Raw genomic sequence first — 22,817 nt, 5'->3', positions numbered from 1 at the left:
ATCCCAACTTCCTGCTGTGCACTGCACACCATCTCCTCTGTCATCCTGGCTTTGATCTGGGACAAGAACTTGACAGTCCTCACTGATGTGCAGCTCATTTGACATTCAAGATGTGTCACCCGTGTGACTGTGTGCAGGAGGAAGTTCCCAGACTTCAAAACAAACACATTGGAGGTTGCATGAAGAATATAACTGAACAGAATGCTTTGGAATGACAAATGAACCTGGGGGATGAAGGCAGTCTCAGCCCTTACAGTGCCAGATTGGCATCTCATGAACTTCAGGTGACCTAAGGAAGATGCTCCAGGATCCAAGGGACAGGGAGCAGGGATCTGTGCACCAGAGAGGGAGGCTGGCTCCTACTGGGGCTCTGAGTGGGTGTGTGCTAATGCAGCAGATGACACTCACTGATGACAAATGCAAACTAATGTGTGCAGGGAAAACAAACTGTAATCATGCACTTACATGGATAGGGCCTAATTGCACTATTATCACTCACAGAAGAGCTCTTGGAGTCGTTGAAGTGAGTTCTCAGGAACAGCAACGTGGCACTTGCCTGGGGGAAGAAAGTCAAACTGGATATTAGTAATTAGAAGAAAAACTCAGGAGGCAGGAGTTAAACATCATTGTGTTGGGTTGTCAGTGCCACATGCCACGTGCTGGGCAGGGGCCACCCCACCCCAGCGGGCCGTGGGCAACCTGGGACAGCCCCAGCAAAGAGCAGAACCACTTCTGGAGGAGAAGAGAGGAAAGAGATTAGGACTCTGCATTCTGGCAAAGGGGATGGATGTGTCAGAAGCCTCTAAAGTCATGACTGGTGTGCAGAAGGTGAATGAGAAGTAGTTGTTCACTCTCCCTCATTACCAGAGAGCTAAAGGTAATGAGTAGCTTTTAATTTGCTGCTTGCTAAATGGAAAGAATTCCAATGACTTCTAGGATCTGAGGTGGAAGATACCTGGGATGTGTTGAATGTAATAAAACTGGCAGTTGTGTGTGATCCAAGCAAAGGAGAAGAAAAACCTCTCGAACATAAGTGGATAAAAAGTAACCTGCAGAAATTATTAGGAGTATGTAGCCACTCTACAAGTGTTAGGAAATTCAGATCAGTAAAGACTTCTTGGTCTTAGAGAAGCTCTGGAAGTAGTGTGAGAGTTGACCTCAAGGAGGCTGGAGGGAAGACCTTTAGATGTTTAATCTATCGAAACTACAAAGGAAAGATGGAAGAACTGGACTCTGCACTGTAACTGTAGGTGAGACTAAGGATGATTTAGGTGTGATCCTTAAAAGTGATCAATAACTTAAAATTGTACTTTGCTGCTTTTTCAACAAGCAGGAGAAGGTAAGAACAGACACATGGGCTGAGAGCAGGGAGTGTCCAGCTCCAGCAAATACCCAAACAGAGGAGGAACAGGGCAGGTGTAGCCTGTGCTGCCTCATCCCTGCTGTATTCCAGCCTTCACATGCCACACTGTAAGGAATGTGGGTTTACATGGTAAGACAACCTTATAAAAACACAAAAATGGAAATTCCCCCAGAAAAAGAGGAATCATTACTATAGATTAATTTACTGGGTGGTCTGGATGTGGGAGCCACAGGAATGGGCTGAAATTCAGTGCTTCAAGTTGCAGGAATTTACCTGGGGATTTGTATCAGGTTGTTCGTTTCTGAACCAGGAGCCCATGGCAGGAACCAGTGAGTACCAAGGAATGGGACTGATCAGGCTTTGCCCTATACATCCTGCAGAAAGGCAGATGTGCTCCTAATGCTATCACAGGTAGCTTTCTGGCAAGGCTGAGGGGACATCAGCACAGTCTGAGGTCAGCAAAAGGCACTGGGGGACCTCTGCAGCTCTGTGAGGAGGGAGCTGCTCCATGTTCCTGACAGGGCAGCTCAGATGGGGCAGGTTCAGGAACAGCTCTGAGGTCAGATGGGGCAAAGAAAACCTGAGGCTGCTCCTTCTGTTCCTGGGAGGAATCAGACTGCCCAGAGGACAGTTGTCTCTGATTCAAAGGGGCAGTTTTGGCAAGGCAGAAAGGCCATCAGGGGTATTACTGCAGATGCCTGTTAGTTCTTGTGTTCACCAGAATGATCTGGTTGTCCAGAGAAGCTGTGGCTGCCCCAGCCCTGGAAGTGTCCAAGGCCAGGCTGGACAGGGCTTGGAGCAACCTGAGCTGGTGGAAGGTGTCCCTGCCCATGGCACAGGGATGAGGTGGTTTTAAGGTCCCTTCTAACCCAAACCACTCTGAGTCTGTGATTCTGTGAATCATAACCGAGTGGGATGAGCTGGTGCGGGGGCAGGTCTGCCAGTTCCACAGTGATGATGCAGACTGTCTGTAAAGAACTGTAAAAGTGATCCCAAGTGATGGAGGTATGAAACAGCAGGTAGATAAATGTAATGCAATGTGTCCTGGAAAAAAAGGTTTTGCTTCACATGCCCTGTAAGTGGTGCTGAGCTGGTTATTACCATTCAGGAATGAAAGGCTGGAGCTAAGAGTTCTGTGAGTGTGTGAGCTCTGTGCTCCCAGAGGCAAAAAACCCCCTCCAAACCCCAAACCAATCTGAAATTGGATGTTAGGGTTTATTAGGAAAAGAAGAGAGAACAAAGCAGAGAAAAATCCCCATCTCTATATGAATACATTCTAAATAAATCTTGCCTGTTCCCACCTCCCCCTCGGCTGCACCTCAAAGGCTGCAGGAGAATGGAAATGGTGCAGAGACAGTAACAATAAAAAGAAACTGGATAATAAAGATTGCATCATTCAGCACAGATAAAGATTGCAAGGAAAATCAAAAGGCTGCCTCTGTGTGAGGAATTATTGAAGAGGCTAAAGCTCTCCAGCCTCAAAAGGAGACAGCAGAGGGGTACCAAGGGCTTGCAGTCCTCAGTGGTGCAGAGAAGGTGCTGCCAGCAGGATTATTCCACTGGTTTGCCACTGGACCAACAGGTTTTAGCAACTGAAAAGTTCAGGCAGCACATCAAAGGATGTGCTTTCTATAGGAAGCAGAGCTGAACTGTGCATCTCCTGCCCACAGGGTGCTGCAGGTGCCAGGAGTTGGGTTGGTATCCACAGCAGCTTAGGCCCAGTCAGGAAGGGAAGAAAACATCAGTGGCTGTTAAGCACAAAGAATATGCCAGATTGGAAAGGTCCCACAAGAATCATGGAGTCCAACCCTCTGCTCTGTACAGGACCACCCCAAGGGTCACACCCTGTGCCTGAGAGTATTGTCACCTTAATGTGTCACTCCCTCCTGCCCCAATCCACCAGACTGTTTTGCCTGACCAGTGTCATTTTTCGGAATTAAACTTGTTTTGCAGAAATGGCTTTTAACTGACAGGGCAGGGGTAGGTTAAATACTCAGAAAAATTCTTGGCTGTGAGGGTGGGCAGGCCCTGGCACAGGTTACCCGTGAAACTGTGGCTGCCTCATCCCTGGAAGTGTCCAAGGCCAGGTTGGATGGGGCTTGGAGCAACCTGGGCTGGTGGGAGGTGTCCCTGCCCATGGCAAGGCGATGGAATGAGGTGATTGTTAAGGTTCCTTCCAGCTTCTCTGAATTATTAATTAGATTTGGGCATTTGCAGGTTGGGGGACTCGCCTCTGAGAATGTGAGATGGGCTGAGGCCGTGAAGGCCTTCAAAGAGCAGCAGAGCACCTTGTGTGGAGATGTGCTGCTGGTGACAGCCTTCGTGTCCTACCTGGGCTACTTCACCAGGAGATACCGCCAGGACCTCCTGGATGGCAGCTGGAAGCCATATCTGCAGCAGCTAAAAGTAAGTCCTGATTCCTCTGAGAAGCTGCTGTTACTGGGGTGAAGATGGCCATAAATTCTGGTGTCCACAGGGATCCCCCAGGGGAGGGAATCTCTCCAGTGAGGGGCATCCCTGTGTCCCTACTGAGCTGGGTTAAGGAGTAGGACATAGCCATGTGTGACTGTGGGGAAGAGAGGCTGTCCTGGCTCCATGCACTTGTGTGCTGGTTTAAAGGTAAAGTGGCAGGAGAAACAAACCCAACACAAAAGATATTATAAGTCAGAGTTACAATTTGATAACAGTATTACAATAAATGCAATGGCACAAAGAGAGATTGGATTTAACCCCCAACCCCAGCAGTCTAACCCAGCCCCCTGGGGCACAAACACAGGGGGGTTTGGTGGCCCCTGTGCTGAGCCCCACGTGGTTCCTCCGAGTCCAAAGGAAAAGGAGGTGAAAAACCTGTTGGTGCAGATGATGGCACAGTCTGGTGGAGAGTGGTGGGCTCCTCCTGGCCAGGGTCTGCTCCTCCCCTGGATCCAATGAGTGGTTCCCCAAGTCCCCAAAGCCCAAGATTGTCTCCCCTCAGGTTTGGGTGGGAGCCCCCAGTGCCTCCCCCAGGGCAGGGAGTTCCACACTGGGGGATCTGACTCTGGCAGTCAGGGGGGATTTTGGAATGGTTGCTGGCCCATGGGCAGAGCTGAGCCCTCAGGTGGGTGTGGAGGTGCCAAGGACTCCCTGCAGGGCAGTTCTCCAAGTACAGAGGACAACCCCAAGCAGGGAGCCCAGGACTGATGCTGTGCAAGTTTGACCAGGCACCAGGGATGGCCTAGAAAGTGGGAATTGCAGGGAAAAGAAATTGCTTGGAGCAGGCAGAGCTCACTGCCAGCTCTCTAGTAGGCTTGGAGAAGCTCCAGGTGTTTTTCCCATTCTGGACACAAGCTCTGATTGTGCTGGCTGTGCCTCTCAGCTGGTTTTATCCGTGTCTTGCTGGTAGGACCAGATGGAGATCATCGTGCTGCAAACTTGTTTAATATTTCGCTAATTTTTAGCAGGTTCCTCTCATCTATCAATAAATGTGCCAAGAAGCTTTTGAATAAGGTCACAGTGGGGCAGTTATGGCCAAATCAAAGAGCTGACAAAATGAGCCAGTTCCTTTGGCTGAGAGAGGAAAAAAATCATTCTGCATTTCTTAATGCTAAGCCAGAAATTTAGTTAAAAAAATGCAGTGTTGTTTCTAAAATGACCTGAGTTTGTGATTAGAAATTTCAAGGATATGTGTGAAATTCTAATGGGAAATGAAAGGCCCACTCTGCTCAGAGACCTGGCACAGGTAACTCTGCTGTCACACCCAGAGATGTCCCCCCATCAGTGAAGCATTTCTGGACCTTCTAATGCTGTTTAGCAGCAGAACATGGAGGTTAGTGCTGTCCCTCCACACTGCCCCAGAGAGATGAATGGGGCAGAGCATGGTCCGAGACACAGGGGCTGGTTTAGGGCTCTGCAGCCCCTTGGGTTACTTGTACAGGTTTTGTTTGCTCACAACAGAATTGGGAAAAAAACAAATGTATCCTGTAGAGTGGCAAACCAGATGCATCATGGAATGACAGGATGGTTTGTGTTGGAAGGGACCTTGAAGACTATCTCATTCCAACCCCCTGACATGGGCCGGGGCACTTTCCACTGTCCCAGGTTGCTCCAAGCTCTGTGCAATCTGGCCTTGAACACTTCCTGGGGTGGGGCAGCCACAGCTTCTCTGGGCACCCTGTGGCAGAGCCTCACCACCCTCATATGCAAGAATTTCCTCCCAGTACCCGCCTCACCCTGCCCTATGGCAGTGGGAAGCCATTCCCTCTTGTGCTGTCACTCCATCCCGTGTCCCATGTACCTCTCCAGCTCTCCTGGAGCCCCTTTAGGCTCTGGAAGGGGCTCTCAGGTCTCCCCCCAGCCTTCTCCAGGTGACCACCCCCAGCTCTCCCAGCCTGTCTCCAGAGCAGAGGAGCTGCAGCCCCCAGAGTGTCTTCATGACCTTCTCTAGACTCCCCCCAGCAGCCCCACACCCCTGTGATGATGGTTCCTGAGGCAGCTCTGCCCCTGGGGTCCCACCTGAGTGGAGCCGAGGGGCAGATCCCCTCCCTCTGCCTCCTGCTCCCACTTGGTGGTGCAGATAAATTTGCTCTATCAGCGTCTAACTGAGCTCACTTTTCTGGAGATCACCCACTGGGAGCCTCTCTCCTCTCCCGCAGGTGCCAATCCCTGTGAGCCCGTGCCTGGACCCCCTGGCCATGCTGGCAGATGAGGCCACCGTGGCGGGCTGGCACAACGAGGGGCTGCCAGCGGACCGCGCCTCCGCCGAGAGCGCTGCCATCCTGAGCTGCTGCCAGCGCTGGCCCCTCCTGGTGGACCCGCAGCTGCAGGGCAGCCGCTGGCTCCGGGCCAGGCACCCGCAGCTCCGGGCACTGCGACAGGGGCAGAGCGGGTAAGGGCAGCCCCTGGCACCTCGTGGTGTTCCCACAGTTCCAGGGCACCCCCAGCTCCGGGCACTCTGCATAGGGCAGAAGGGGTAAGAGCAGCCCCTGGCACCTCGTGGTGTTCCCACAGTTCCAGGGCACCCCCAGCTCCGGGCACTCTGCATAGGGCAGAAGGGGTAAGAGCAGCCCCTGGCACCTCGTGGTGTACCCACAGCTCCAGGGCACCCCCAGCTCCGGGCACTGCGACAGGGGCAGAAGGGGTAAGAGCAGCCCCTGGCACCTCGTGGTGTACCCACAGCTCCAGGGCACCCCCAGCTCTGGGCACTCTGCATAGGGCAGAAGGGGTAAGAGCAGCCCCTGGCACCTCGTGGTGTTCCCACAGTTCCAGGGCACCCCCAGCTCCGGGCACTCTGCATAGGGCAGAAGGGGTAAGAGCAGCCCCTGGCACCTCGTGGTGTACCCACAGCTCCAGGGCACCCCCAGCTCCGGGCACTGCGACAGGGGCAGAAGGGGTAAGAGCAGCCCCTGGCACCTCGTGGTGTACCCACAGTTCCAGGGCACCCCCAGCTCTGGGCACTCTGCGTAGGGCAGAACGGGTAAGAGCAGCCCCTGGCACCTTGTGGTGTTCCCACAGTTCCAGGGCACCCCCAGCTCTGGGCACTCTGCGTAGGGCAGAACGGGTAAGAGCAGCCCCTGGCACCTCGTGGTGTACCCACAGTTCCAGGGCACCCCGAGCTCCGGGCACTCTGCATAGGGCAGAAGGGGTAAGAGCAGCCCCTGGCACCTCGTGGTGTACCCACAGTTCCAGGGCACCCCCAGCTCCGGGCACTTTGCATAGGGCAGAAGGGGTAAGAGCAGCCCCCTGGCACCTTGTGGTGTTCCCACAGTTCCAGGGCACCCCCAGCTCTGGGCACTGCGACAGGGGCAGAACGGGTAAGAGCAGCCCCTGGCACCTCGTGGTGTACCCACAGCTCCAGGGCATGCATGGCCTGCACTGGGGTCACCCTTTGTAGGGGTAAGGCGGGTGCTAATGACGGTCAGAAGAGATCAGGCACAGAAGCATCAGAAGGCTTGATCAGAAGGCTGAGCACTTACTTTTAGTCACAGCTTCACCTTTTATCTACTCTTGTATGTAACATGCCAGCACACTATTGGTTAATTAGTTCACTGAACATACATGGAAACATCCTACCGGTTACAAGGTACCCCACATTCTCCAGGTGGCTCTCTGCTCCTTAAGGGTGCACTCCAAACTGCTTTCCTCCAAGGATACGCTCTGAACTGCTCCATATCAGTCTCTTCATCAATTACCTCAGACAGCAGAGGGTTCACAAACACACTGTGACCTCCTACAGCCTGCAGCTCCGGGCACTCTGACTGAGGCAGAAGGGGTAAGAGCAGCCCCTGGCACAGCCGTGCCAGGAAGGTGCCGCCTGGCTGGCTGGGGCCAGCAGATGGGTAACTTCAGGGGAGAGCCACTCACCATGAGGCAAACCCTCCCCTCGATGTGTTATCTGTTTGTTTCTTACTGAACTCACAGGGATGTCTCACAGAGTAAAGGGTCTGTTCAGTGCTTGGCTCAGTTACCATAGAAACTCCTCCAAAGCTGGGATGGAGTGAGCTGTGTGCTGAGCTCTGGGCATCAGGATGGGTTGGGTTGGAAGGCATCTTAAGGCTCAGCTCATTCCAGCCCCATGCCCTGGAAACTCATTCCAACCCCGTGCCCTGGCCAGGGATACCTTCCGCTGTCCCAGGTTGCTCCAAGCCCCATCCAACCTGGCCTTGGACATTCCCAAGGATGGGGCAGCCACAGCTGCTCTGGGCAACAGGCCTGTGTAGGACTGTGGTGTCCTCCATCAGGCTCATTCTAGGTGTTGTTTCTTGATTTAGTGTCATCCAGGAGGGTGAACAGGGCTTCCTACCACTTGGAAAAAGAGAGAAAGGGCTTGGATATGGACAGCCAAGCTGCCAAGAGGGTCACCATGCCCTGCAGACCAGTTGGTCTGATGCTGCTCCCACACTGGCACCAGTTGGATGTTCTCCTTATAACATTCCTGCATTGATCCAGATAAATCTTTCATGGAAAGGCTTTTCCACTCCTGGCTCTTATCTCCAGTAGCCCTCAGACTGGTCTTCTGCTGTATCAGCTGGCACTAAGCTCTGTCCACAAGCGAGGAGCCCCAGCTGGGATGGAGCAGCCCCAAAGTCAAATCCCTACTGAGATCTCCAAGCACCAAGGCTGGTAAAGCACTGGCAACAGCCAGGAGTGACCCAGGCCTGGTGCTGGTGAAGTCATGTGGGTTTGGAGATGCCTTGGGGTTGCTCATGTTTCACTGGTGCCTTCTCTGTCATTGCCCAGGTTGTTTTGCTGGGGTCTCCTCAGCTTTCCTCCCAGAAAATAGTGAGTTACTAGATCTGATCCAGGACCAAAATAAGGTTTATTTTTCACTAGAGCACATTTCTGCTTTCTGGCCAATCTTGCACCGTGTCTTGCAGTTATTCAAAGCAAGGACCCCAGAGGAGGCATCTGGGTCTGAACCTCCAGGATGGAACCAGAACAGACCCTGTAACACCCATGCCATTGCTGTGCAAATACAACATCCCTTTCCCCTTCCTCCCTGGTCACACTCAGAGCTGGCAGGGCCTTTAAGAGTGGAGTTAAGTGTGTTGCTGTGATGTCTCAGGGCTGTGGACTAAAAGCATCATCACTGCCCCATTACAATTTTCCATCATCTGGGAAGTGGAGCTTCCTGGCTTTCAACAGCTGTAAGAGGTTTAAACCCACCCAGAGGGCCCACCTTCAGGAAGGACCATTTGAGCAGCTCTGGGGGCAGCTTCTGCCACTCCCTCAGATTCCTTTGTGAAAAATACTCCTGGACTCAGAAAAATGGAAGCTGCTGAGCAGGGATGGGGGTTGCACTGTGTCAGCATATTCCTTTAAAGGTCAGGCCTGGAGGTCACTCTGAGTTTCTTCTCTCTGATCTTTCTGTCACCTCTTGAGGTCCCAAACTCTCTGGCTGAAATGAGGAGTATGAATTTTGACTGGAGGAGTTAGATGGGGTATAGCAGTGAAGGTGGGGCAGTGCCTGGGGCCCCCTCCCCTCCTGGCTGGGCCCTGCTGTCCTCCTGGCAGAGGAGTTGGGTGAAGTGCAGAGCAGCCCTGAAGGAGAGCCCAGACACCTGACCCTTCTGTCCTGAGACAAACTATCCCAAAGCACAGCAGCCCCATTCCACAGGTCATCACTGGGCAAAGGGGCACTTCCCTTGGCAGGAAACAAGTTGTCCTAAACATGACCCTCAACCCTGAGCAAAATGAAGCTGAAATTTGCTCTTTGCACTTGCTTTTGTGCAAGGGGAACTGCACCAGGGGTTCTGGGGGAAACAAAGTATTTGCTAGAAACATCTCCAGCTTTGCTTACTGATGCCCAGACCTTTCTTGGGAATGACAGAGAGGTCATTGCTTGCCCCTGGGAGCTCTGGGACCTCATTGTGTTTTTAGGACAGCCAGGATTCTGTCAGTGCCACTTTCTGCCCCAGACCTTGACCACTCTTATCCCCCTTTCTCTCCCCAAATGTTGTGAAGTGCCTGTAGCTGCCCCCTCGGTGCAGAGCCCCCTGTGTCCCACACCCTCCTCAGTGACAGCATCACATCCTGCTCTGCTACAGGAGGTACCTCCCAGTGTGCTCCCCACAGGTATCTGGATGTGCTGGAACGAGCCCTGGCTGCAGGAGAACTGGTTCTGATTGAAAACCTGGAGGAATCTGTGGATCCAGTGCTGGGGCCCTTACTGGGGAGAGAAACAACCAAGAAAGGCAGGTGAGCTGGGGGAAGTCTGTGGGCACCTGTGGGGGTGCTGTGCCCTCTGCTCTCACCTCCCACCCTGGGTGTGCAGATCCAGCAGCACTAACATGCTGCCTGCAGGGGTGAAGGCTTTTTAAATCAGGCAATCACAGGTAATTCAGGCACAGCAGGACATGGAAATCAACCTGAATTTCTCTTTTCATTGCACAGTGTCATTCAAACTTCACTGTCCAGTGATCATTGCCCTGACACTGAATTATTACCAAAATAGCTATTGCTGTTGTGAAGTAAATGTAACCTTGAATTTTAGCAAACACTGCACAGAGCTCAGGAATAGAGCTACAGGTTTCAGCATTAAGGATATAAAGTGTTTCTTAATGAGGTCAAGTTCTCCCTGGCTGCTCTGGTCACCTCCAGCTGAGAGGAGGGCAGAGAGGGGCACCAAGGGAGCTCTCTGTCCTTAAATTCTTTCAGGGTTATTTCCTTACTCGCCTGAAGTATCTCGAGGTGTTGTAAACTGCTGGGCAAGGCAAGCTGTCTGCAAGGTTTGCAGGGGAAACACCATGGGAAGGGAGGCTGAGTGGGAAATTGGCTGCAGGCTGGAAGGGGAGGAGCAGTACCAGGGAAGGGATGGAAATGTTGGGGAATGTTGGGCTGGGGGTACAGCAGGGAGGGTGGCAATCCTGAGTCCCCTGCAGTGAAACACTCAGTCATCCCCTTTGGGACTGTCTCTGCCCTCAGAACTCCCCATGAGTTCAGGTGTTTCCTAAGAAAGGGAATCATAACCCACATGGGAGTGCCTGGTTTGGTGTTCCCAGACCATAAGCCCAGAGCCCATGCACAGCTGCTGGCCCAGGGCCCTGAGAGCTGCCTCTGCTGGGGTTCACCTCTGGGTCACAGCTGTAACAGCAACCCAGGGGCCAGGAGGACACCGAGGGAGGGCTGAGCAGTGAATTCAAACTCCCCTGAGAACATCCCCATTCCTGCAACAGTCCCATGGAATCCCTGAAACATTTCTGGTTTCTCTTGCTCTCTGGTTCCCATGGACTTTGTTAATACAGAATCATGGAATGGTTTGGGTGGGAACAGACCTTAAATCTTGTTTCATACCACCCCCTGCCATGGGCAGGGACACCTCCCACCACCCCAGGTTGCTCCAAGCCCTGTCCAACCTGGCCTTGGACACTTCCAGGGCTGGGGCAGCCACAGCTTCTCTGGGCACCTGTGCCAGGGCCTGCCCACTCTCACAGGAAAGAGTTTCTTCCCAATATCCAATATAAACCTACTCTCTGATGGCTTGGAGCCATTCCCCCTTGTTCTGTCACTCCAGTTCCTGATGAACATCCCCTCTCCTGCTTCCCTGTAACCCTTTAAAGTACTGGAAGGCCACAATTAGGTCTCCACACAACCTTCCCTCTTCCAGGCTGAACAGCCCCAACTCTCCCATCCTGTCTCCATAGAGAACGTGCTCCAGTCCTGTTATCAACTTCATGGTTTCCCCTGGACTACAACAGTTCCATGCCCTTCTCATGTTGGGGGCACCAGAGCTATGCTCTGTGCCTCAGGTGGGGTCTCACCTGAGCAGGGCAGAGGGGGAGAATCCCCTCCCTGGACCTGCTGCCCACACTGGTTTTGGTGCATCCCAAGAGCTGTTTGGCTTTCTGGGCTGGGTTAAACTTGGGTTCAGAGTATGTTGATTCCTGGGGTCTCTGTGAGCTTTAGACTTACTGTCAGAAATGCAGAACAGGAGAAGGTTGGGTTTTCCTGGGTGGTGGTAACTCCTATGAATGGCAACCAGTCACTGTCCAAATGTGGCCTCAGTGCTCAGGCTCAGTGCAGCTGCAGAGGTGGCCTGACCAGAGCCAGCAGATTGGGCAGCTCAGGATGTGGCTGAGGAAAGGTCTCACAGATTTGTCACAGGATATTCTGAGTTGAAAGAGACCCACAAGGACCATCAAGTTCAGCTCTTAAGTGAATGGCCCATATGGGGGTGAAACCCACGACCTCAATGCTGAGGGGCTTCTCCTGCCTGGAACTGCAGCTCTAAGGCAGAATTCAGCCTCTCTCAAAAGGAGGGCTCATGGTTGGACTGGCCCTGCTGCTGCTGCAAAATGGGAGTCTTCACCAACAGGATCCAAAGTTCAGGGGCAGCTCTCTGGGGTTTTTATCCTTAACCAGAAGTGATTCAGGCCATGATTTTAAATTCTTTTTGCTTTAGTAGTGATTTCTCTTTGGATGCCAAGTCCTGGTAGGTGCCACTGACCAGAACCTCTGCTTGTCCTGGAGTGAAACCTCCAGGCACAGACTCCTGGCTCAGCCTCTCATTGCAGGTACATCAGGATTGGGGACAAGGAGTGTGAGCTGAGCCCAGCCTTCCGCCTCATCCTGCACACCAAGCTGGCCAGCCCGCACTTCCCGCCCGAGCTGCAGGCCCAGTGCACCCTCATCAACTTCAGCGTCACCAGGGACGGGCTGGAGGAGCAGCTGCTCGCGGCCGTGGTCAGCAGGGAGAGGCCTGACCTGGAGCAGCTCAAGGTCAGTAGCTGGAGCTTACACTGGCAGCAAGGAGAAATTGTTGTCAACATCTTCTCCTCCTTCTCCTCCTTCTCCTCCTTCCTCCTTCTCCTCCTTCCTTCTTCCTCCTTCCTTCTTCTTCCTTCCTCTTCTTCTTCCTCCTTCCCCCTTCTTCCTCCTTCTTCTTCTTCCTTTTTCCTTCCTCTTCCTTCTTCCCTCTTCTTCATTTTTCCTTCTTCTTCCTTCTTCTTCCTTCTTCCTTCTTCTTCCTTCTTCTTCCTTTTTCCTTCTTCTTCCTTCTTCCCTCTTCTTCATTTTTCCTTCTTATTCCTTCTTCTTCTTCCTTTTTCCTTCTTTTTCCTTCTTCCCTCTTCTTCATTTTTCCTTCTTCTTCCTTCTTCTTCTTCCTTCTTCTTCTTCTTTTTCCTTCTTCTTCCTTTTTCCTTCTTCTTCCTTCTTCCCTCTTCTTCATTTTTCCTTCTTCTTCCTTCTTCTTCTTCTTCCTTCTTCTTCTTCTTCCTTCTTCTTCTTCTTTTCCTTCTTCTTTTTCCTTCTTCTTCCTTCTTCTTCCTTCTTCTTTGTCCTTCTTCTTCCTTCTCCTTCTTCCTTCTTCTTTCTTCTTCTTCTTCCTTCTTCCTCTTTGTCTTCTCCTCCTCCTTTTCCTCCTTCTCCTTGTGTTGTTGTCACTGTGACCTAAGAGCAGAGCATTTCATGTCCAAGGTTGCAGACATTACTGAGCTGGCAATAAAATCGGGAGATTTCCCTTGAACTGAAGATTCTTTTCCTTCGGTCTTTTGTTTTCTTGGTATTTTGGGAACACTTATATTGCACTTTTATTTTTCTTCTCCCAAAATTAGGGTAACAATCTCTTTATTTTCCTCCTCCTCTTGTGACTGGAAACTGAGATTCTCATTAAATTGGGTTTTCCTGGACTTCACAGGTTTAATTTTAGAGGCAGGATTTATCTCACTTAATTTTCACCATTTATGGTATAGGAGTCTCTCTGTAAATATTGTGAGGCTGGTAATGACATTTTTCTCTCCTGGTTCTTCCTCCCACTTCTTTGTAACAGGCCAAAATATTCTCTTTCTTCTAATAAGTATGGCTTCAATTTCAAGATAATTTTATACAGAAAATCCTCTATTCTAATGACACATTTAACAATGTAGCAAACATGTATAATACTAAATATTTGCTGAGAGTGGGAATACATTTACTTCACATGTTCAGTCAGGCCAGGCCAGTTCTGTAATAATCTTTCCATTTAATGAGGTTCTGAGGTGCTTTAGCTGGGCAGCCTTAATGATGCATCGAGTTTGAACCAGGTTCATGTGCTAATGAGCCAAAAGATGGCATCAAAAATACACAATAAACTGATTTAATAACTGCCTCGCTGGGGCCACGAGGGACACAAAGCCTCTTGGTCTGAGGCCTCAGTGCTGGGCTGGTGCAGTTGGTGTGGGATGGCATTTTCCTGTCCTTTAAGAATATTTGAGACCTATTTCTCTCTATCACCACAACAAGATAACACCAGAGCCCACCAGCTCTGCCTCTCATCCACTTCCATCCTGCTCCAGCCCTGCTGCCCCAGGGGGGTCAGGTCAGGTCAGAGGAACCAGCCTGCTGTTCCAGATGTTCTGCTGGATGGGGAACAGTCAGTCAGAACAACCCCTGCCCTGCTGGGCTGAAGGCAGAGCTGAGTCTCCTGTTCATGTGAGGGGCTGCAGTGGCCCTGACTGGGGCAGGAGCTGGGCAGGGGCTCAGCATCTTCTGCCCCAGGGCTGGCTCTGATCACTGGGGAGCTCCTTGGGAGTGTTTGAGTTCCCCAAAGGACAGGCCACCACCTCTCTGGGTGTGTGCTAGTCCATCCTCTCTACCCTGGGACTAAAGGGCCAGGGGTTGGTGTCCTGGGAGGGTTTGGGGCTCTGGCTCAAGGTGGAAGGAGGTGATTTCTACAGCCCTGCACAACAGTTGCTGAGCTCAAAGCACACCTTATATGTGGAGCCCAGAATTTATTGTTAATACCCTCATCAAAATCCATCAAACTGCTATTATTAAACCAACTCCAGTAACACCAACCTTTTTCAAGTGGTTCCTCAAAAGAGTCTGTTTCCAGAATCTCTGTCTTCACTGATTCCCAGTTACTCCACCTCTCTGTCCCTCCTTACTTTGAAGCTCTGCCATGTTCACAGGACTCCACTCCTGTGCCTGAGACTCTGCCCTGTGGTGCTTCCAGGGACAGGTCAGTCTGTCCAGGACAAGTCCTTGCTCTCACTCAGCATTAAACCAGGGCTGGCCCAGGAGCCTGACTGTGGGACAGGCACAGCTGAGAGCAGTCCAGTTTAGGCCAAGGCAAGCAGAGCCAAACCCCAAGACCTTCCCTCTCAGGTCAGCCCAAGCCCTCTGGTCTTTGGTCACATCTGCAAGTCCCTTTGGTGAGGATGACTCTGCTCCATGTGCTGGTGGCACTGCCCTGCTCCAGTTGTGTCACCAGGGCTGGTTTCAGGTATCTCCCATCAACTCCAGACTTTGCTGTTTGGCTGAAGTGTGTGTGAAATCCCTGCACAGTCAGGTTATGATGGACAGGGTGGAGGTTCTGCCTCATGTGCTTTGCAGGATTAGGGAGGGAAGTCTTCCCTGTGAGGGTGGGCAGGCCCTGGCACAGGTGCCCAGAGAAGCTGTGGCTGCCCCATCCCTGGAAGTGTCCAAGGCCAGGCTGGACAGGCCTTGGAGCAACCTGGGCAGGTGGGAGGTGTCCCTGCCCATGGCAAGGGGTGGGATGAGATGGTCTCTAAGGTCCCTTCCAACTCAAACCATTCCATGATTCTATGAAAGCATAGGGAATTTTCCCCTCTGGTTTGTGCTGTTAAAATAACACAACAGAACCAGCAGACAGGAAAAGGAAAGGTGGCTGCAGTGGCTGAGCTCGGAAGGTGTTGGCAGCAAACCCTGCAAACCTGGCCTGGAGCTCTGGGGAATTTTATTATTTCATGGAATGAAATTTGAAAGGTTCTGGGAGTAACCTGTTTCCCAGAAGTTGCACTGTTATATATCAGCTGTGAAATAGCAGATAATGAGCTCCACTGCAGAAATAAGGACCCGTGACCTCCCTCCTGCTGCAAACCATGGCAGGGCAGAACTGCAGGTGCTGTGGGGCCCCAGTGGTGTCTGTGCCTCTGAGGGTCCTCCCAGAGCTGGGTGGGGGTTACAGTCTAGGGGAGCAACAACCACCCCCTCCTCATTAATAACTGCAGGCTCACTGTCCTGGTCTGGAATAAAAGCTTGCAAAATGTCCCTTTCGAGGCTTGCTATGCTTGAATGACAGCAAAGCACAGAATTAGCCGTGTTCATTTTCTGGTTCAAGACTTGTAAAATATTCACTGCCACGGGCCAATTCCTGGGGGTAAAACCTGTGGAACAGGCCTTTAAAAGAGCCTTTTCCAGCTGAAAAAGCAGAAGCAGACACACTTCAGTGCCCACCCCCTGAGCACCTGAGCCCATTAACATGGAATGAATGTGTGCATGGCAAGGACAGGAACTTTCAGCCCAAATGCTGAAAGATAAGTTGTGAATGAAAGAGTCAGTTCATCTGCAGGAAAAGCTCTGCCAACAGAGAGAATCCTCCAGGCTCCCTCCTGCCTGGTGGGGCTGGGACAGGCACAGGCTCCCAGCTCTCATTCCAGACCCTGCAGGGGCACAGCTGTCCCTGTTTTGTTTTGGTTTCTCAGCCCCGAGCTGCCCCTCCTTTCCCCTCTATTTCTCAAAGCAGGGAAAAGGAAAGAGGGGGAGAAAAAAACCCTGAATGAAACTGAGCCAAGTCAGGCTATATATATGTATATTTCTAAACGTTTATAATTATATGCACACAATCTGCACCCACAATAGGAAAAGGGAAAAGGAAGGGAAAACAGGGACAAAAATGAGACAAAACAAAAAGCAACAGGTACCAAAACACCCCCACGCACCCCCCAAGTAAACCAGTACAATACAGTCCCACCAACCAGTCTCAGAAGAAAGCCAGCCCCCTCTCCCACACCCTCTCACTCACGTCCTCTCTCTGATCTTCTGCGTGGCTCCCATAAGGGACCGAGAGCAGCAAAGAAAAACTTGCTCCCAACCCTCGCCTGAAACAGAAGAAAACACTTCCTATCTCCCTGTCTCATGTCCTCCCTTGTCCCATGGGAGGGGAAAGAACAGGTGAGGAATACCTGGGAGACAGGCCCCTCCCTAGTTACATCTGGTTACCTGGGAAAGCCTGGATCAAACCATCACATGTTGTCCCAAAGCTGTCTGTGGAGCCCCAGGTCACTTGGCTCATGGCACCGAGTCTCTCCCTGCCCGTTGCCCAGGACTTGGCTCAGTGCCACGTGCCCACATCTGCTGTTTCACAGTGCTGGCTGCTTCCTGCAGGGCTACAAAACTCTTCTTGCAAGTTACTTGAGTTCCTTGGTTGTGTCACTTAACTGAAGTCTGAGGATTTAGACTGTCACCCCAGAGTGCTTCGTGTAGCAGAGAATAGTCCCCAGGCTTAGACCTTCAGCAGCATCCCAGTCAGAGGCACAGCTTTCCCATGGGATGTTTTCTGTGGTAACCCTAAAAACAGGTGTTCACAGAAGGGCCAGATTGTGGAATAACATAATTTACCTGAAATGCAGGAAAGGTGCCATTTCTCTGAGCAAACACAGAGAAAAGAGCAATCACATTTTATGGGATAAAGCCTGTTCTGGAGGAGCAGTTCAGAAAGGAGCCAGAGAAGTCTTTGTTTCCACCATGAACAGCATTAATGACTGGTGCTTCTGCAGGGGAGAGGGAGATGGGACCAGGGGAAGGGGAAGAATCTGCTCTGTGGTTCAGAGATCTGCCCCTGAGGCAGGATGGTTACACTGGTCTGTGTCTGCTTGGCCTTCTTACACTGAGTTTGCAAACCCTTTGGCAGGGGGAGTCTGTGCATGTACAGCTTTAGCCCAGTAAGCCACTGGTCTCAGTGGGACTTCAAGGCCAGGATACAAAGAGGAGCAACAACAGGTGAGGCCTTGGCTTTGCCCTCAGTCCTGAGCCTGAGATCCATCTCGTGTTCTCTGTGGGACCTGAGGGACTTTGCTGCTGGTTTTGCCATCAGGGTTTATCCCCTTGGCTCCCATTGCTGGTGTCACTGCTGGGGCTGTGGAGGAGCAAGTGCAGAGGTTCTCCAGGAGGGATGAGGACCAGCAGGAACAGTCCAGGCTGACTTGAGCCCAAAAAATCAGGTGCAAAGATACCAGAGATATGTTTGAGATGGGAATAAAGGTCTTTTCTTCCTGGTTCATTTCCAGTATTTTAATACATTCCAAGTGAAAGGGCTCAGATCTCCTGTTCTTTCTGTGCTGTTCAAGGTTTCTCTGATGTCTTATTGGATATGGAGTGATCCCAGAGCTCTGTCTGCTCCCAGGAGTCACACAGAGTAGAAATAAGTGCTACTGGACTATGGCAATTGTCAGTGAGAAGCCTGTTCCCATGGGCAGGTGTTTAATCCTTCCTCTACCACGTGTTTGTGGCTAAAAGTCTCTGAATTTGTCCTTTGCAGTCAGATCTCACAAAGCAGCAGAATGGATTCAAGATCACCTTGAAAACATTAGAGGACAACTTGCTCTCTCGGCTGTCAGCAGCATCTGGGAATTTCCTGGGAGACACAGCACTGGTGGAGAACTTGGAGACCACTAAACAGACAGCAGCAGAAATTGAGGAGAAGGTACAAAGGCAGTGATAGCCTGGGGAGAAGTGTATGTGTGGTGTTACCTTGGAGGATTTCTGAGTGGAATGTAACCTCTGCTCTGCCCATCTCTGCTCCTTCTGCTGAGCAGGGAGTAGGAATTGGTTTAAACTGAAGTGCTCTCAATCCTTCAGCTTCAGGCCATTTGGTTCTTTGGAGCTTTTCTGTGTTAAATGACCTATTTAAGACCAAGTGAAAACTTCAGTGTCTGATGTAAAGACAATGAAGTTTACACACTGTATCAAGGCAGCTTTACACTGTTCCAGCCTAATCCTGAGCACACCACTCTGCCTCAGTTCAGCTGCATTTTAGTGCTGACCAGGGACTGGCACCTGGTGAGTTTGTGATCTTGAGTAAATCTGCAGGAACTTGGGCATTTCATACCTTCCTATTCCTGAGAGTGCAACGCAGTGTTTGTGTGAGCTGTGAGTGTCAGCACTGCCACCTGGATGGACTGGCTCAGGGAAATGCACAGTGGTGTTTCCTGCCACTGAGGGAACTTGAGAAACTTGCCAGGATTGTGCAGGATTCCAGTATGGCCATTCAGCTGCTTCCCTCTGCAGGCACAGAGTCACTTGGGCTGGAAAAGACCTCCAAGACAATAGAGTCCAACCTGCGAGTGATTTGCACCTTGTCAACTAGAATGTCCAGTTGTCCCTTGAACACCCTCAGGGTTGGGGACTGCACCACCTCCCATGTTTCACAGCCCACAACTGCCCTCCCCCTGCCCACTGGCTGGGTAAGACACCCTTGTGGTGGGGTTGGGCTGGAACTGCCTCTCACCCTTGTGGTGTGGTTGGGCTGGAACTGCCTCTCACCCTTGTGGTGGGGTTGGGCTGGAACTGCCTCTCACCCTTGTGGTGTGGTTGGGCTGGAACTGCCTCTCACCCTTGTGGTGGGGTTGGGCTGGAACTGCCTCTCACCCTTGTGGTGTGGTTGGGCTGGAACTGCCTCTCACCCTTGTGGTGGGGTTGGGCTGGAACTGCCTCTCACCCTTGTGGTGTGGTTGGGCTGGAACTGCCTCTCACCCTTGTGGTGGGGTTGGGCTGGAACTGCCTCTCACCCTTGTGGTGTGGTTGGGCTGGAACTGCCTCTCACCCTTGTGGTGTGTTTGGGCTGGAACTGCCTCTCACCCTTGTGGTGGGGTTGGGCTGGAACTGCCTCTCACCCTCGTGGTGGGGTTGGGCTGGAACTGCCTCTCACCCTTGTGGTGGGGTTGGGCTGGAACTGCCTCTCACCCTTGTGGTGGGGTTGGGCTGGAACTGCCTCTCACCCTTGTGGTGTGGTTGGGCTGGAACTGCCTCTCACCCTTGTGGTGGGGTTGGGCTGGAACTGCCTCTCACTTCCCTGTGTGTGGCCTCAGTGACCAGGAAACCAAGAGATTCTCCCTCCACCTTAAAGTCAGAATTCTTTCTTGTAGCCATTCGTGGTGCATCAGATGCCTTCAGCTCCCTGAGGAGGGTTTGTCTGAATCCCCAAAGGGGATGTTGAAGGGATGTTTTGACCTGCCAAGTTTAGCATCTCCCTCTTGAAATAGATGTTCTTGAAGTGCTCCAGGGTGTAAAGCAGCTGTGGTTGTACAGCTGGTCACTGTGCCAACAGGGATGAATTTTGGAGTTTGCAGCTGGATGTTGTGAGTTTGTGCCCAGCTGGGGGGCTGTGGCAGACCCCTGTTAGGGCTTTGCTGCTCAAGTCAACCCTCACTCTATTCTTGGTCTCCCTACACAAAATAAAATGTTCACCCAGAATTGTCCTTGCTATGAATGTCCTCCCAGCTCTGTTTGTGGAAAGCAGGTCCCTGCCCCACCCTGGCTTTCATTTCAGTGGAGTCATTGATGGGTGCAGCCCTGCCCATGGGCACAGGCAGGCCCAGCCCTCAGGTGCTGGGGGTGAGGGTCCATGCTGGTGCCGGCACTCAGCAGATCCAGGCTCTGTGCTTCCCTGGGAAGGGTTGGTGCCCCAGCCAGATGTGCTCACACCAGCTCAGGGCACAGCTCAGGGGACCCCATGGTGTGTGTTCCAGGGGCTGTGGGATGCCCTGCTGGCTCCTACAGCGGGTGCTGAACCCTGCTCTGCCACAGAAAGCCAATGAGAGGGGCAGAGAGGGACTTCCTGCACTGACAGGACAAGGGGCAATGGCATTAAGCTGAGGTTGGAGATTAGTAAGAAATTCTTGGCTGTGAGGGTGGGCAGGCCCTGGCACAGGTTGCTCAGAGAAGCTGTGGCTGCCCCATCCCTGAAAGTGTCCAAGGCTGGACAGGGCTTGGAGCTACCTGGTCTAGTGGAAGGTGTCCCTGCCCGTGGCAGGGTGTGGGATGGGATGAACTTTAAGGTGCATTGTGTGGTTCTGTGATCCCACAGCATGGTTGGCTGAGCTGGTGGGTCAGCTGTGGCTCAGCAGCTCCTGGCCATGTTGCATGACATGTCTGTACACAGCCAGAGTGGAAAATAACCCTGGAGAGGCTCAGGGCTGTCACTTTGTGCTGCTGAAGTGGAATGAAGGAACAAACTGAGATGATGAGGGGCTGGTGTTGCTGCCAAGAAGATTTGCACAGGTCCATCACAGCCTGGCCAGCCAGGGGGGTTGGGTGCTGCCCTGGAAAGGCAGCAGGCAGCTCAGGGAGCTGGGGGACATGGGCAGCTCCCAGCCCAGGGAAGCTGCCTGACAGCTCCTCAGCCCTGTGCTGCTGGGGACCTGCATGGGAGGGGGCAATTAGCAGGAGAAATGTTGGGGTGACAGTGAGTGCATCCCTTAAGGAAAGCAGTTTAGAGTTCTACCTTAAAGAGAGGGGAGCTACCTGGAATGTGTGTGTGGTCCTGTGGCCAATGAGATGTTTCAGTGTATGTGAGGTGAATTGGTTAACCAATAACACGTTGGATGTGAGAGGATATAAAAGGTGTGGATGCTACTGAGTGAGACTAGAACTTCTAGAACTATCTGCTGGGAACTACTATTACTCCTCTGAGCTGTCTGTGGAACTGTCTTGAATAAAGTCTTGTAAGCCTTCTGATCAAAGCCTTCTGCTGCCTGCTGTGCCTGAGCTCTTGGACTGTCATTCACGCTGCCCCTTACTCGGGATAAGGGGACCCCAATAAAGGGTGACCCCAATAAAGGGTGACCCCAATAAAGGGTGACCCCCAATCTATCCCTATAGAGAAACTCATTGTGGAGGAAAACACTTCCAATCAGTGAAGAGCAGGGAATTCAGAGAGGTCTGGAGGGGAGGACTGGGCAAGTGGGGGGGAAATGCAGGTAAATGGGATGGTTGCAGAGGGGGAGGATGCTGAGGGGCAGCTCCAGCCTGGCTGCACCATGGCTGGGGCACACAGGCTGGTCCCTGGGGGTTGGGGTCACCCTTTGTAGGGGTAAAGGGGGGTGCTAATGATGGTCAGAAGAGATCAGGCACAGCAGCATCAGAAGGGCTTGATCAGAAGGCTGAGCACTTGGAGTTTAGCATTTTATTTTTAGTTACAGCTTCACCTTTTATCTCCTCTTGTATCCAACATATCATCACACTATTGGCTGGTCAGTTCACCAGGCATACATGGAAACATTCTACTGGCTGCAGGGTGTTCTCCCAGGAATCCTGTCCCCCGTTTCCCTGCAGGTGCAGCAGTTCAAGGTGACAGAAGCCAAGATCAACGAGGCCAGGGAGCACTACAGGCCGGCGGCCACCAGGGCCTCGCTGCTCTTCTTCACCATGGAGGACCTGCACAACATCCACCCCATGTACCAGTTCTCTCTGAAGGTGCTGAGCCCTTGGGCTTCCCCCTCCCTCTGAGGGTCAGAGAGTCACAGAGCCACAGACAGGGCTGGAAGGCACATTAAAGCCCATCTCATTCCACCCCCTGCCCTGGACAGGGACACCTTCCACTAGCCCAGGTTGCTCCAAGCCCCATTTAGGAGGAGTTCCAGTTTTAATGCTTTAATAAATGGAAAAACTTTTTTTTTTATCCCAAGAAAGGTGTTTTGGAGGCTGGAGGGTTAAATCAGTTGTCATGCTTCTCTAGGGCTTCTTCCAGACCATTTCTTACCTAGACAAGTGACCTGGAAAAAGGGATTGAGAAGAGACTACAATATGTTGAGCCTGATCCCCAAAGAAGCTTTTCTGTTTGATACCCACAACTCATTTGTTGAAGTAATTTTATCAGAAAAATGTACAGAATATCTTTTGTGCCTTTTGAAAGATTCATTCTTTACACATCCATAATAGATCCAGGGGTTCCTGAGGCTTCACCTTCAATCTCCATCTTCCATAGTTAGTTTGTTTTATGTTTTCCAGTTAATATTAGCAGTGTGTATAAATACACGGTGAATTATTGGGTGAAATGTTTTTATCTAATAAATTTTGATGACAGATCATAAAACATTGTGTAAAGATGCACAGAGATGATTTTAGAATACTTGCCACACAGCTGGGAGCCCCTCATAATTTAGAACACAAAGATTTATGTGCTGCTCTGCAGCATGTTTTAACAGGATTTAAAGAAATGTTAAGCAGGAAAATGCAATCTGCAATTATTAATATTGCA

General features: G+C 51.7%; 1 protein-coding gene across 1 annotated transcript in view; it reads left to right on the top strand.

Moving 5' to 3' along the window:
• Window positions 1-22,817, top strand: part of DNAH9 (dynein axonemal heavy chain 9) — a 205,871-nt gene that overhangs the window by 101,558 nt on the left and 81,496 nt on the right. The window contains exons 52-57 of the mRNA XM_071574021.1: window positions 3,581-3,769; window positions 5,995-6,227; window positions 9,914-10,036; window positions 12,352-12,556; window positions 18,099-18,263; window positions 21,893-22,033. Coding sequence (XP_071430122.1) covers window positions 3,581-3,769; window positions 5,995-6,227; window positions 9,914-10,036; window positions 12,352-12,556; window positions 18,099-18,263; window positions 21,893-22,033 — 1,056 coding nt within the window. The remainder of the gene's footprint in view (window positions 1-3,580; window positions 3,770-5,994; window positions 6,228-9,913; window positions 10,037-12,351; window positions 12,557-18,098; window positions 18,264-21,892; window positions 22,034-22,817) is intronic.

This window comes from Pithys albifrons, chromosome 19, assembly GCF_047495875.1.
Source record: "Pithys albifrons albifrons isolate INPA30051 chromosome 19, PitAlb_v1, whole genome shotgun sequence".
Lineage (NCBI taxonomy): Eukaryota > Metazoa > Chordata > Aves > Passeriformes > Thamnophilidae > Pithys > Pithys albifrons.
Note: the sequence above shows the minus strand (reverse complement) of the source record. Positions and strands in the feature narration are given on the sequence as shown.